At 40.6% G+C, this 13,954-nt stretch overlaps 1 protein-coding gene across 4 annotated transcripts in view; it reads right to left on the reverse strand.

Annotated features, from left to right (window-relative positions):
- Positions 1 to 13,954, reverse strand: part of STK4 (serine/threonine kinase 4) — a 71,017-nt gene that overhangs the window by 41,766 nt on the left and 15,297 nt on the right. For all 4 annotated transcript variants that reach the window (XM_050917390.1, XM_050917391.1, XM_050917389.1 and 1 more), the window contains exon 9: positions 11,426 to 11,612. In XM_050917390.1, the coding sequence (XP_050773347.1) occupies positions 11,426 to 11,612 (187 nt within the window). The remainder of the gene's footprint in view (positions 1 to 11,425; positions 11,613 to 13,954) is intronic.

Genomic DNA, 13,954 nt, shown 5'->3' on the forward strand with positions numbered 1-13,954 from the left:
ATAACTGAAGTTTAAACACAACAAGGAGTCCAGTGGCACTTTAAAGACTAACAGATTTATTTGGGCATAAGCTTTCATGGGTAAAAAACCCACTTCAGATGCATGGAGTGAAAATTACAGATGCAGGCACGATTATACTGACACATGAAGAGAAGGGAGTTATCTCACAAGTGGAGAACCAGTGTTGACAGGGCCCATTCAATTAAGGGTTTTGGTGGATACAGAATAGCACGGCTACCCCCGATACTTGAAGTTTAAAAGCCACTCGGGATAATCTTTATTAGTTTCTGTAAAAATTAACAGAACTGTATCATTTCATACAGCATAGCAGAGAGGCAAATTTATTCAACTACAGCTAATAGTATACCACCATTAATTACTTTCCTACCCTTTAGTAACATGAACTGGAATTCACTCACATGAAGTGCAAGGCACGCATTTCACAGCTCCTTAAATGTACACTGATAAGTCTTGCCACGACTACGAGGAACTTTTTCTAAATTCCAAAAGAAATCTAAACCATGCCTGGTGGGTCCTGCCACCACGGCAAAGCAACAGAGGACTATTACAATTAATCGAAAACATCCAAATTAACTTATTTTGTAAACTATAAAGTATCTTCTATTCATTCAAAGAAAGAATATTTATTCTTAATGACACAAAAAAGTCTATGGTACATGTGACAGAGAAGGCTCTGTGCATTTTCTGTGATGCAAGAAAGCTAGTTAAACTGCTGACTACCCTTTTTGACATCATCTTTTACTATGTTTTATTAAGAACTATGACAATATTATACTAGCTCACAAGCAAATGAAGGGACAGAGGCTGCTTTCCTCCCCATTCTGACAGGGAATTCTTCTCTCTCAGCTTGTTTGCTTTAGTCATTGGACTAAATACATGAAGGTATTGGCAATGGAGACAAAAGCAGAAAAAGAGGAAACAGTGACAAGTTCTGATTGGATAACTCATTCCTAGCCCATATCATAAGCTTACCCAGAAGCAACTTTACTTGGATGTGTTGCAATCTCTCATATCTAGGGTCTCGTGCACAACAATCTCAGAATTTTGATTGGTATAAAGCTGAACGAGAATACAGATGTGTCAGCAACTCCATTTTTTAATGTCTCTACTTGTTTGTGGCCATAAAAACTTACAATGCTTAAGACAGAAGCTGATATGCATATACCACATTGTTTGCTGTTCTCTTCGGAGAAAGAGCCTCAATAGCATAAGTAATGGCTGGTAAGAAGAATTCCGACTTAGAAGTGGCACTCTCTTTGATCCAAGAAGTTTTAAGATTTTATTTGAGAAACTATTTGTTCCCATGAGGAGGACATTTCCTCCACAGTTTATTCGGGTCCTCACAGGAAATAAACTCCTAATTATTCTTAGAGGAGACAGGTTGGTCAGAGCTAGCCTGCAGATGAGATTTATTATTTTGGGATAAAGTTGAGTCTAATCATAAATGATTCAACTCTTTCCTCTTCATCTTTCAAGATACTGTTGTGGTATATTGCCCATTGTATGCTACTCAGAATCCATTACTCATGCTCCCCATCTTGATCAAGCCATTGCTCGCGTCCAGAAAACTTCTCCCAGTTTCTATCACTGGCATTCATAGGTACACTAGCACAAGTATACTTTCTTACACAGTACTGTAAAAGCAATAAAGGCACTCAAACGTATACTTTTAAAGATTGCTACATTAAACATCTATGTCTGCTTCTAATTTCAGAATGCTGGATGGAATTTATGTTCCTGTAGTATCGGCTTTATTAATGGTGAGGCCACGTACAAGATTCAGCATGCAAAGAACTGAAAATGGACAAGTGTGTAGCTCAGACTCCAATTTAAAAAAACGTAATCCGTTGGGCAAAGCCTTCAGATTTTTTAGAAGACATCATTACCCTACTGTTAAGAAACACATCACTTTCTTGCCAGCACCAAAATGGCAGTATATATAGTCCCACTGCTAGTCTACATGACCGCACTCACAGCTACATGACATGATATTCCTGTTGCACAGATGGGAGGCAAACAGAGAGCAGTCATCTTCACCAGAAGTACTGCTAAGATGAAGGTGAAAAGCAATATAGAATATAACTAGCACAGGGGAACATGCCCAGTACTGGAAGAAAGTTCTCATTTGTGGACATTTATATTCACCATGCATCAACAGCAGCAGTGTAATGCTACAGTGAGGAAGGAAGTGTTTAGTCAATTTAGGTATTTATACAATGCTCATCATAGTATCTGAGGACATACTGCTATAATGCTTTATGTCCCAATTACCTTTAAATGGTCCAATTCATTTTAGATGTAAAGCTATACCACTGAAGATGCTGAATAACCTAATACATGAACCGGAGGCAGTATTATGGAAAGTCATCTTTTGAAGAAGAGCCGAAAAATGCTAATGACATACTTCTGCAATAACCACATCATCCATTTCAATACCAGGCAACTAAACAACTTCAGATACTGACTGTCATTAAACCACCTACAGCTGCCTCATAAGTATAGATAAATAGTGCTTTGTTCATTTGCAACAATAACCGAGTGTGACACCTAGTGGATGCCTTCTAAGCCACCCACGTTTAATTATGCTGTGCATTTTAAATTACTGTTTTTACAGAGAAAAGTCATTGCTTTACATGAAAAATTAGCCTTCTAACTAATGAAAGGTCTATTGAATGTTGGCACTTAAATGTTTTACTTTAGCTAAAGTTAAAATATCAATATCTTGCACATTTAACACAAGACTACCAAGACTAACATGTTCAGATGGCTCTTCTCACCTAAAAAAATTGCAGCACACACACACACACAACCACTTTCACTCATTAATGAAATGCTGCCATCTTTAGGATGGAAGGTGGCTTCTTAACAGAGCATAATCATTTGCCAGCTTAGGACATAGGAAGAGATTTCAAATGTAATTGGAAATGCCAGATGAATTCATGTAATCATTGGATTTGGAATCTAGCTAAGACAGGCTAATGCACCTACTCTGTGAGGAGTGCCAGGGGATCTTTAATGATCACAAATGGAGGCATAGTTTACATCATATCCAAATGACAGAGGGTACGGTGCTATTAGAGCTGCTAATGCCATGCTGCTGCATTTGTATGCTACAATAAAGAACCTCACTCATGTGTATACAAAAAAAGCCTCATACACAAGACCCCACATTGGAACACTCAAGTTTCATCGTATGTTTTGTTTGATGCTTACATACCACAGCGACAGGCCCTTTTAAGAAAGACAGGGCAGGTTTAAGTACTGACCAAGCTAGTTCTTACTTCACTTATGAGATCCAATTATAGCCCGAAGGCAGTATAGTTATCTTACCTGTCACATCAGGTATGCTTCTACTCTTTAGTCCTGCAAGAGCCAAGATATCAGTTTTCCTCATCTCAAGTGCTACCCATTATATGGGCAAGTAATAAAAGCAAGATGTGGATAAGACAAGATTTTCAGTAGTGTCAAGCAGCACTACGAATACTAGCAAATGGCAGGAAAAGTGTCTACTAACAAACATACACACACAAATAGCCTGAGAGATAAGAGAAGAAATTTTGATAACTAAATACAAACACTTATCAATTGCATGAATATTAGTGAAATTTATCTTTAAAGAGGAAATACCAACTTTTTCCCCCCCACTAGCAATCCAAGCTCATGGCTGGCTGAAGTGTAGTTTAGTAGATGTTTTAACAAGAAAAGGACAATAAGATTTGTTGTGACTATACTGAAATAATTATTCCAGTGTCTGAGGGCTTGGCTACACTGGCACTTTACAGCGCTGCAACTGGGGTGTGAAAAAACACCCCCCTGAGCGCTGCAACATACAGCGCTGTAAAGCCTCAGTGTAATCAGTGCCGCAGCGCTGGGAGCGCGGCTCCCAGCGCTGCAAGCTACACCCGTAAGGGATGTGGTTTATGTGCAGCGCTGGGAGAGCTCTCTTCCACCACTGGCGCTCTGACCACACTCACACTTCAAAGCGCTGCCGTGGCAGCGCTTTGAAATTTCAAGTGTAGCCATACCCTGAGCAGAACAAGAGTTCCTAATATTACAAATGAGTGCCTTTCCTTAGTGCTTCAGAAGGCTAGCTTTTAAATGTTAAAATTACAGGTTGTTCCAAAGCAATTAAACTTTTATCAAGTAAGCTGTTAACAATGGATTTACAAAAAAAAAAAGATGTGTAACAGTGCAGTTTAAATAGTTGCAGTTCTCAGAAAAATCAAAGACTCAAAGGCTAATGCACAACAGACTAAGACAGGGGTAGACAACCTATGGCATGGGTTCCAAAGGCGGCACGCAAGCTGATTTTCAGTGGCACTCACACTGCCTGGGTCCTAGCCACCTGTCCAGGGAGCTCGGCATTTTAAATGAAGCTTCTTAAACATTTAAAAAACCTTATTTACTTTACATACAACAGTTTAGTTATATATTATAGACTTATAGAAAGAGACCTTCTAAAAATGTTAAAATGTATTAATGGCACACGAAACCTTAAATTAGGGTGAATAAATTAAGACTGGCACACTACTTCTGAAAGGCTGCTGACCTCAGGACTAGGATATTTAGTGACCTGTTTGTTGTGTGTGTGCGCGGGGCGAGGGGGGGGTGTTTTTTGTAAATGTTTGAATATTTTGTTTTGAGTATCTTTGGAAAACCAAAACCAAACAACTGTAAAATATTTAAGCAGCCAAAATTAGTACGTGATGGATTTTGGTACTTCTGTATTCAACCCTATACATAACAAGTCCACCTTAAATCTAGTATATTTAGGTGATCAAAGCCTAAAAAAAACAAACCAATTCATTTAAGAACAGAAGGTATGGCTCTCTGAAAGTTTCATAACACACTGTATGAGGTGCTAGAGGAAACTGTTTTCCAGAACTTCCATAGAAAGCCGAGTCTGAAATATGACATTTCAATGTCTCAGACTCTTTTTCATTTAAAAGGCAGATTTTTTGTTTTGTTTCTTTTAAATGGTACAAGACAGCAAAAAAAAAGGGGGGGGGGAGGGAGTGGAAGAGGGGCAGCGAGAACCAGTTTTGATGCAATTTTGCAGTTACTCAAAAATATAAGCCCCCAGGAGTTTCAGGCTCCTGGAAAGATTCTACTCACCACTGCTGCTATGTAAAAGAATTTAGATCTTCATACTGTATTCACCTGAACACTCTTTATCATGAATTGCTAGACCAGTTATCATTTGAAAGACAGATCACTTAATATATGAATTAATGAAAATTCTCCAATTCCAATGCATTAAAAATACCATTATTTCACCTATTTAAGATTTTTAAAAATCCTTCCTCAAGAATTCTGTTGCTGGTTTGATGACTTTTTACAGGTCCATCAATTTAACTGAACATCAAGAGAACATTAACATGGAAATAAGTTGGGGGAAAAATGGAGCATTTGAGGCAATTCACAGGAAAGAGATTTACAAACTCTTAAGAGACTGCTGCCCAGCCATCTCCCCAGGAAACAGTTATACAAAGGAATATTAATATGGACAGTGCACTGGGCTGCACTTAGGAATTCAATATTATTCTACTGGAGGAGGTGGAGAGGAAAGGAAAAGGAGTTTAAGCTACATTTTAACTTGATATGGTAATTTTCCAAACGATTAAATCAATAAACCAACTGTGTAGAAGACTTTTTTTTTTTTTTAAATGTAGGTACTTCTTTGATGGCAAGAGCAAAAATGCTGAATGAAACCAACCTGCCCTGGGTCCTCTTGAAATTATGGCATTAAATGTACATGTACATGACAGTAGTGTGCACAAGAGTGACGCTGCCACAGCACTTGCACCGGGAACCTCAAATTCATTCCTCAGACTGAGGAAGTCCTCCGACACTTCCAAGTGTTTGGAAGATGAGCTTCCAATTCCAACAGCATCTGCCAGCAGCTTGTTCTGGAGCTCCCTCTTCTGGTTAGATGCTAAAACACAGCCAAGAACTGCAGTAGCCATTGTAGGATGCCCCTAACCACAAAATAAATGCTGGTTTTGAAGTTGGGTGTTTCATCTGTGAAAGTAAAATTACCATGTGCATCTTCTATACTGAGAGTAACTTGAGGACAGAACTATTTACTTTCAGTTTGTAAGGACCACAGAGTTTTGAAGAAGCGATGCAAGTGAAGGTAAGTGAACTGAAGTAGGCCAAAAATGAAGGGGTTTAGCATTGTTCAACTTTGTAAGTTAATGTATCAATTACATCAAAGAGCAAATCCCTCTCCCAACCAAGTTTAAACAGAATTTTGGTAGCATTTTTCCCTTAGTGTGAAGTTAGTGAATAGTTAAAAAGTGATAGCAGTGGTTTGGGAAAATACTCAAAACTGAAAGAATCATCATAGGCTTTTTTCTTAAAACAAAAACCCTTTAGATTTCTGATCCCTTTAAAACCCGAGAAGCCATATTACTCAGATTCTTTAGAAGGACAAACTCAGTATGTTTTCTGTTTGTGAACAACAGATTCTCAACTTAAATAGCTCTTGTCCCCATCCTCTTGGGGCAACCATTTAAATTATAGTAAACTACTGTACATAGATGCCTGATTTGCCATTTCTCTCCTTGTCACAGGCTATTATCCTGTTTCAGTCATGCTAACACTGAAATATAAGTCAGCTTTCTTCCCATTGTTATAAAAGCAGACTTCCCCCATTACTTACAGCTAATCGATATTTGCCAAAGTTTGAAATTTCAGCAAAAAAGCCAGAGTTTGCAGAGTTCTATATCAATTTGTAAGCATATTACTATGTGCTCCCTCTTGTTAGAAAAAAAAAGTCTTAACCGAGAGATGGTGAGTCTAAAGAGCCATTGAGTGGAAAAGAGTTTTCATTTGACAGAACTAATGAATTCCTGGGAAAAGTCCTATAAAAGTACTTCTTCCTAAGTGATTTGTAAAAAGCTTATACACAATTATTCTTAGCTGGTCTAATCCAGTGGTCTCCAACATTTTTACACCCAAGATCACTTTTTGAATTTAAGGACAATCCAGGATCTACCCTACCCCTTCCCTGAAGCCCCACCCCTGCCCTGAAACCCTTTTCAGTCCATCCCCCCTTCTCTCCTTTGCTCGCTCTCCCCTACCCTCATTCACTTTCACCAGGCTGGGACAGGGGAGTTGGGATTTGGGGGGTGGGGGGCCTCTGGGCTGGGGCTGAGAGGTTCACAGTGTGGGAGGGGGGCTCTGGCTGAGCCTGGGGCAGAGGGTTGGGGTGTTGGCTCTGGGAGGCAGTTTGGGTGCAGGAGGGCAGGTCTGAGCTTGGGCAGAGTTTTGGGATGCATGAGGGGTGTATAAGGTGCTGGTTCTGGGATGGGGTTTAGGTCTGGGGGTTGGGGTGCAGGCTCTGCAAGAGGGCTCAGGGCTAGGGTTTGGCTTCCTGACAGGCAGCACTTACCTCAGGTGGCTCCCAGGCAGCAGCTCAGCAAGGCTAAGGAAGGCTCCCTGCCTTCCCCAGTCCCACATCACTCCTGGAAGGGACCAATGCACCTCCTACTAAAGTCACAAATCTTTGTATTGATCATTTCCATGCGAGTTCAGTAACTGAGGACTTAAACTCAGATCACCAGTGCGGCCCTTGGAAACAATGCTAAGATGCAAGGAAGGAAGGAAAAACTTGCTTTAGGAGAAGGAACAAACCTTCCCTATAAAAAATAAACAAACAAGCTAGCCATGACTACACTGGTAGCGCAAATGTGAGAGAGCATTAAGGAGCAAGACAACCACAGAGTCTGAAGATGTTCATTGTACCCAACTGAAGCATCTATAAGATATTTCCAGTATTGTCAAAACTCCAAGTCTGCAGGAACAGATTTCCATGAGAAAAAGTTCTTAACTGGGGGAGGAAGGAAGCGATTTTTCCCTTTCTTCACACCTTTTCCAGTTCAGCACTATCATTCTCCCCTGCTTCATCCAAAGTGACCCTGTTCCAAGTCAATCTGTGAGGAGTAGAGGAGCGTATACCCTCCTGCAGAGTCAAACTGTACCCATCATTTTAAACTCTGCATCCTTCAATGAGATGTAAATGTTCAGTAACTATCTTTGTGTGCACGGCTGTACACCAGGCATTCAAGACACTTGCTGTCTTACAATAATAGCCCTTTATCTCAAGCATCAGCTCCAAAAGAGACTTGCTATTGTCTAACATCTGAAAATGGCAAGGTCATCTTAAGGCATCGAGGGATTTCTGGACTAACCCTACAAAGGATTTTTAATTCCCCATAAACTCTGAAAAATACTAGCTAGAATGAGACCAGGTTTCTTCTGGAATTCTGGGAGAAATGAACCTAATTCATTCCATGTACCCATCTTTTAAGACTGCAAAATTGCTTAAGTTAATCAAATATACTTTATGCTACATGAGTATATGAAGAATTTTTACCCACATCTTTTATTCTTGGACAAGCATTAACACTGTCCCTCTGTTTATCACGGCATTCTCTATAGCCTGAGCAATAAGAGCTAGATTATCTTGAATACTCGAACAGCCTCCTAAATATTAAAGCATTTAAGCTATGCATGGACTCACTTTCCTGTTTTGAATACATTTTAGAGTCTATGTCCCAAGGTCACTGTATCTCATCTACATTCCTTTCATGCAAATACTCCATGTGTAAAACTTTTCAACTAGAAGTCATTTCTAGTATGGCTAGTGATAATCTTGTCTTGCAGGCTTGTTGTTTCCTGTTTGTTGAGAATAACATTCGATGAAACCAGTAGAGAGAGCACTGCCTGCCACATGTAACAAAGCACTTCACCTTTCCCAGAGAGGCATTTTAAGCCAGATGAGGGCTCAGCGGTCGAAAGGCAAAGGTTGTGTGGTAAGGAAAAACTTCCAGCAGATCACACGGACTAATGAAGCCAATCTATAGCTTAGATTAAGTGAAGCTACTGCTAAGAGATACAGTTCTCCAAAGAACAGGTACTTCAAATGAAGACCAAGGTTTTTCCAATTGTGGTGAAATAAAACACATCAGCTTATGAACCTCTCAAAACTAAACAAATCAGATAGACTTCCAAACTGGTTAAAATACAGTGTTATAGGTTAAATAGTAGCAGTCAAAAATCGATCAACCTAGAGGGAGTAGCTAATGAAGAACAGTAGGAAAGGGAGTGCTGGAACATATGTCCCTGTTACAATTGTTAGAGGTGAAGCTGCACCACCTGTTTCCCCACGCGAGCTTACCAGGGCAAACTAAAATTCAGTGAAGTTGACAGTGGGTCCACCACACCATGCCTATTTATTTGTAAAAGTTTCAGCCTCCAGCACCAGCTATGCCACATGGATTATATACACTATAGTTAAATTTTCTACGGATGTTTGCATCAGGATAACATACAACACAGAGAGGAGAGGTAAATTAAGAATGACAACACAACCAGAGGACTGAAGTATAGGTCTTGCAGCAACTGAGTTTATGGTTTGATGCTCCACACTACTGTCTGGATCACAACTGATTCCAATAGTAAACAGACCTCCAGCATTATTAAATGGTAAATACACACGTTACTGTCATGAATAAGTGACAATGAGTCACAAGATATTTGAGTGTTACAAAGGCTATTCCATTCTGAACAAATCTCACCACGCCTATTGAAAGCAGAGGACATTTTCCCAGATCACTTGTATCAATGTTATTTAACTGCAACCCACTGTACCTGGTGCTCATGCAGCCTGCAGTTGCTGCCTCCTAAGAACTGACTGCTGCAAATATAAAAGTCATACCAATTAGACAGATTCCATTATCTAGTTCATCTTTAAAGCCACAAGCAGGCTTAGACCCAGTTCCTTCAAGGACTGGCTTGCCACTCCCCAGACTTAGCAAGTGTTTTCCAGCTGATGGAGCCCAGGTCTCTACTTGGGTCACGAAAATCCCACAACAACAGACAAAACTTTCACAGGTCAGGCTGAGGCTGAGGCTGAATCTCTCCAACTCCTGATTATGCTGAAAGAGGTGCCTGTTTGAACCAGCATTTCTCCAAACCATCATGTTTTAAATACAATCACAGAAGAAATTAACCATTAGTCTGTACCACCATATCAGCTTAAAAGGTAAGCCTTAAAAGACTGTCATGTCTTACTGCTTTACATCATTAAGATGTAGCCTTTCCTCTCCAATCCCTCAGCTAAATCTCCCCATCCAGAGCCACATCTTGCATCTCAACTATTGCAGCCACCTCCTTTCCAGCCTAGGTCAATGCAATCTTGCCCCACTTACACTCACAAAAAAAAGTCAATGCAAAGGTAGTTTTCCTGGTTTGTTGCTTCTCCTACATCACTCATACCTCTTTGCTCCTGTCCACTGGCTCTCCCTGCTGAAACACAAGCTACCCACCCATCTTTACTTAAGGCCCTTACGGCCTATTCCCATCCTACCCAGCATACTGTACACTATTGAGGTATAGACCCCCACCTCTGCTTTTCCATCAACGCCAACCTTCATTGCCTATTTTTTATATTTTAAAAAGCAAGTACTGTTGCACTTTCTCCCATGTCACCTCAGTGCCAGGAAGGAAGTCCCTGTAAACATCCGCAAGCCACTGCATTGTCCTCCTTAAATCTCTCCTCTGCCATGATGCCTACATAAAACACCATCTCACCCCCACCCTCCCGGACAGTGCTAGACAGCTGGTGTGCTGTGACCGCTACTTGTCATGCTGACCTGTTTTGTTGTTACCTTGTGTTCTCCCTGTATACTGTATACACCGGTTGTCTCATTTTATACTCAGATTGCACGCTCTTCAGGGCAGGCATCACCTTTTTGTTCAGTGTTAGCAAAATAGGCCCTGATTCACGATTGGGAACCCAAGGCACAATCACAATACAAATAGCCAATAATATTTTACTTTTTAGAAGTAAAGTCTCCCTAATAAAATGCTTGCATCTACTGAGTGGAACCATGACAACTGAGAACATCTAGTAACTTCAGACAGCACATCTCCTTCGAAACAGGAACTGAGGCAGACATGCCATAATAGAAAAACTATTAACTGAATTCAAAATTAGAAAACCCAGGTTGGGGTTTAACTGGTAATTTATAATTATTTAGTATGTTTTGTCAAGGGAAGTTAGAGCAACACTAAGGAGTAATCTACAATAAATAGTATAGTGAAAGTACATAAATTACCATAAAACTAGTATCTTCCATAGGCAGAGCAGCTTGCTGAAAGCTATTACTCACTTTAATTAAAACATCCTTAGCTGCCGTACATAAAACATTTATTGTCATAATCTTAACTTTCCATTACATTTAGCTTTCTCCCTTCTGCTGACATTTCATCCTACTATGGCCTCATTGTACTTTTTGACCACATACATCACATGTTTTTCCCCACTTCAACTTTTGTATTTTAATCTCTGTGTGAATCAGGGACTATATAATCATTAAAAATAAGGAGTTCTTACTCTTCATGGTCCCCTCTTCTTCCTCGTCTTCCGTGTTTATTACCATTGTACCCAGCTGGGATTCCAGCGTTCCATCATGTTCTATCATGGTATTGGCTCCATCACTCATTGTACTGGCAGCTCTTACAGTACCAGTCTCATCTCCACTTGTCCGGACCATGGTACCCGAATCTGTTTCATCTTCTTCCTGTAGGAGGATGCAAGACACGCATTTACTGATCAAAGTAATCTTATTAAAAGAGTGGCAACATTCAAAGGGAATTGGTACAAACTTCCAATATTTCTTTGGATCAGAATCTTACAAAAATTTTGTAAAGTCAGCAAGATGCAACAAATTATGCCTCCCCCCCCGCTTCCTATTCCCAAATGGGTAATAAAATATCTTCTCCATTCCTTTTCCTCTAGCTTTATCTATTGTTAGAAATATGCTAGGACTGAAGTCTTCCACTTAACTACAGAAGAGAGATTAGCAGTACAAGCGTCCCAACGCAGCCAGCTGGCATCTGAGCCCTATCACTAGGAGTAATTAAGTTGCAATACTCATTCAGCCCTTACTATTTCTAAGGGCAGGTCTACACTATGGGGTTAAGTCAACTTAAGTTACGCAACTCCAGCTACGTGAACTTAGGTTGACTTATTGTGGAGTCTATACCATGCTTATACTTCTCATTCCAGTGGTGTATCGGAGTCGATGGGGGAGCGATCAGAGGTCAATTTAGCAGGTCTTTACTAGACCCACTAAATCAACCCCTCGTGGATCCACGATAAGTGGAGACAAGCCCTAAGATTGCCAGATATGATAGTTGAACTAAAACCCCATTCTGAAATGATCTAGAGATCACTGAACAGTTATTAGATGGCAGAGGTATTCAGTATATAGTGTGTATGTGCATGCTGAAGATCAAAAGAGATCATGCCAGTCTTCAGAATCTGAGATTTAAAATAGTTTATCACTAGTAATAAACTCTTAAGGAATTGAAATGAACTGAATTTGCAAGGGTTTAAAAAAAAAAAAAGAATCGTACACTAAAATCAAACCCAATCATTTTTTTAGAGAATATTTTTTTTTTCAATTTGTTACGACACATTAACATTGTGACAAATATTGCAATCCCATGCAGTACCTTTGGGAGAACATACTGTATAATGGTTATGACTGGTCATGTATCATTGTGGGCCAGGAACTGTACACAACTCCAGAGGAAGGGAGGGTTGCACAACTTCACCAGGAACTAAAAAAATAGTGAGTGTGTGTGTCGGGGGGGTGATTAAGGAGAATCACTCAGGATTATAAACACTAAAGAGGTACCAACCCTGGGGAGGCTTGCACATACTAGTTCAAAGTGTCAAGTATCAGAGGGGTAGCTGTGTTAGTCTGGATCTGTAAATGCAGCAAAGAATCCTGTGGCACCTTATAGACTAACAGACATTTTGGAGCATGAGCTTTCGTGGGTGAACACCCACTTCGCCAGATGCGAGTGAGTATTCACCCATGAAAGCTCATGCTCCAATACTTATGATAGTCTGCAAGGTGCCACAGGACCTTTACTTCAAAGCGGGCACTCCAGAGGCCAACAGACCAAAAGGGAAAAAAAAAAAAAAAAGCTTTTGGCATAAAAACGCTGCATTTAAACTGACTCTCGGCCTTCTCTCTGATCCAGCAAATGGACAGGACCTTCTGAGCAAGGGGGATCCCAACCCATGTAGAAAATCTGCAAAGACATGGAGCCCTGCTAAAACAGAAAGACTGATAGGTGACCTCTGGTAAGCTTAGAGCATGTGTATAAACTTCTCTGTTTTCTCTGTAATGCCTTTACTTAAGAAGAAAGGTGGTTGCTTAGAAAGAGCTGCGTGGTAACTTACAACTGCTGGCAATATGCTGTTCATAGCCCTCAGAGAGAAAGCAACATTCAGGCACCAGCCTTTAGGCAGCCTGGCTTGCTGGGTATATCACAGTATAAGGCTGGGAGCTGTACAGTTTTAAAGCCACTGGTCAGAAGGGAGCAGGACAAGGAAAAATTGAAGCAATTTTTCCAATAGCAAGGAGGTGGAAGTGGGCATGTACGGTCTTGTGCTTGGTGTGGCTCGTAGCACAGGTTCCAAGCAGTTGTGGCGCTGACTACAGTTCCTTGCATAAAACTGGTCACCAAATCCAGCCCCCAGACTACTGCTCCAACACAATGCCTGCCCAGTGCTATGAGCTGCACTAAGCAAGAGACAAGTGCATGCAGATGCCCGCTTCTATCTCCCTGCTGTTGGAAAAAATTGCAGCAGTTTGGTGGGGGGGGGGGGGGGGGGGCTGGAGGGGAGGACTCAGCAGCCATGCATATTCTGGGGGGAAAAAAATAAATCAATATTTGACACTGCCATGAATTTAATAAAAAAAACAGCCATGATGTTCACAGGTCATTTGTTATAAGTGGTAAGCCCCCAGTTGCTTTGTATACGTGATTGTGGTCTTTGTGATCTGAGCTAGTGTCACAGGGCTAATGCGCATACTTCTCACAGAGCTACAGTACAAGGTCTCAC

This window comes from Gopherus flavomarginatus, chromosome 11 (genome assembly GCF_025201925.1).
Source record: "Gopherus flavomarginatus isolate rGopFla2 chromosome 11, rGopFla2.mat.asm, whole genome shotgun sequence".
Taxonomy (NCBI): Eukaryota; Metazoa; Chordata; order Testudines; family Testudinidae; genus Gopherus; species Gopherus flavomarginatus.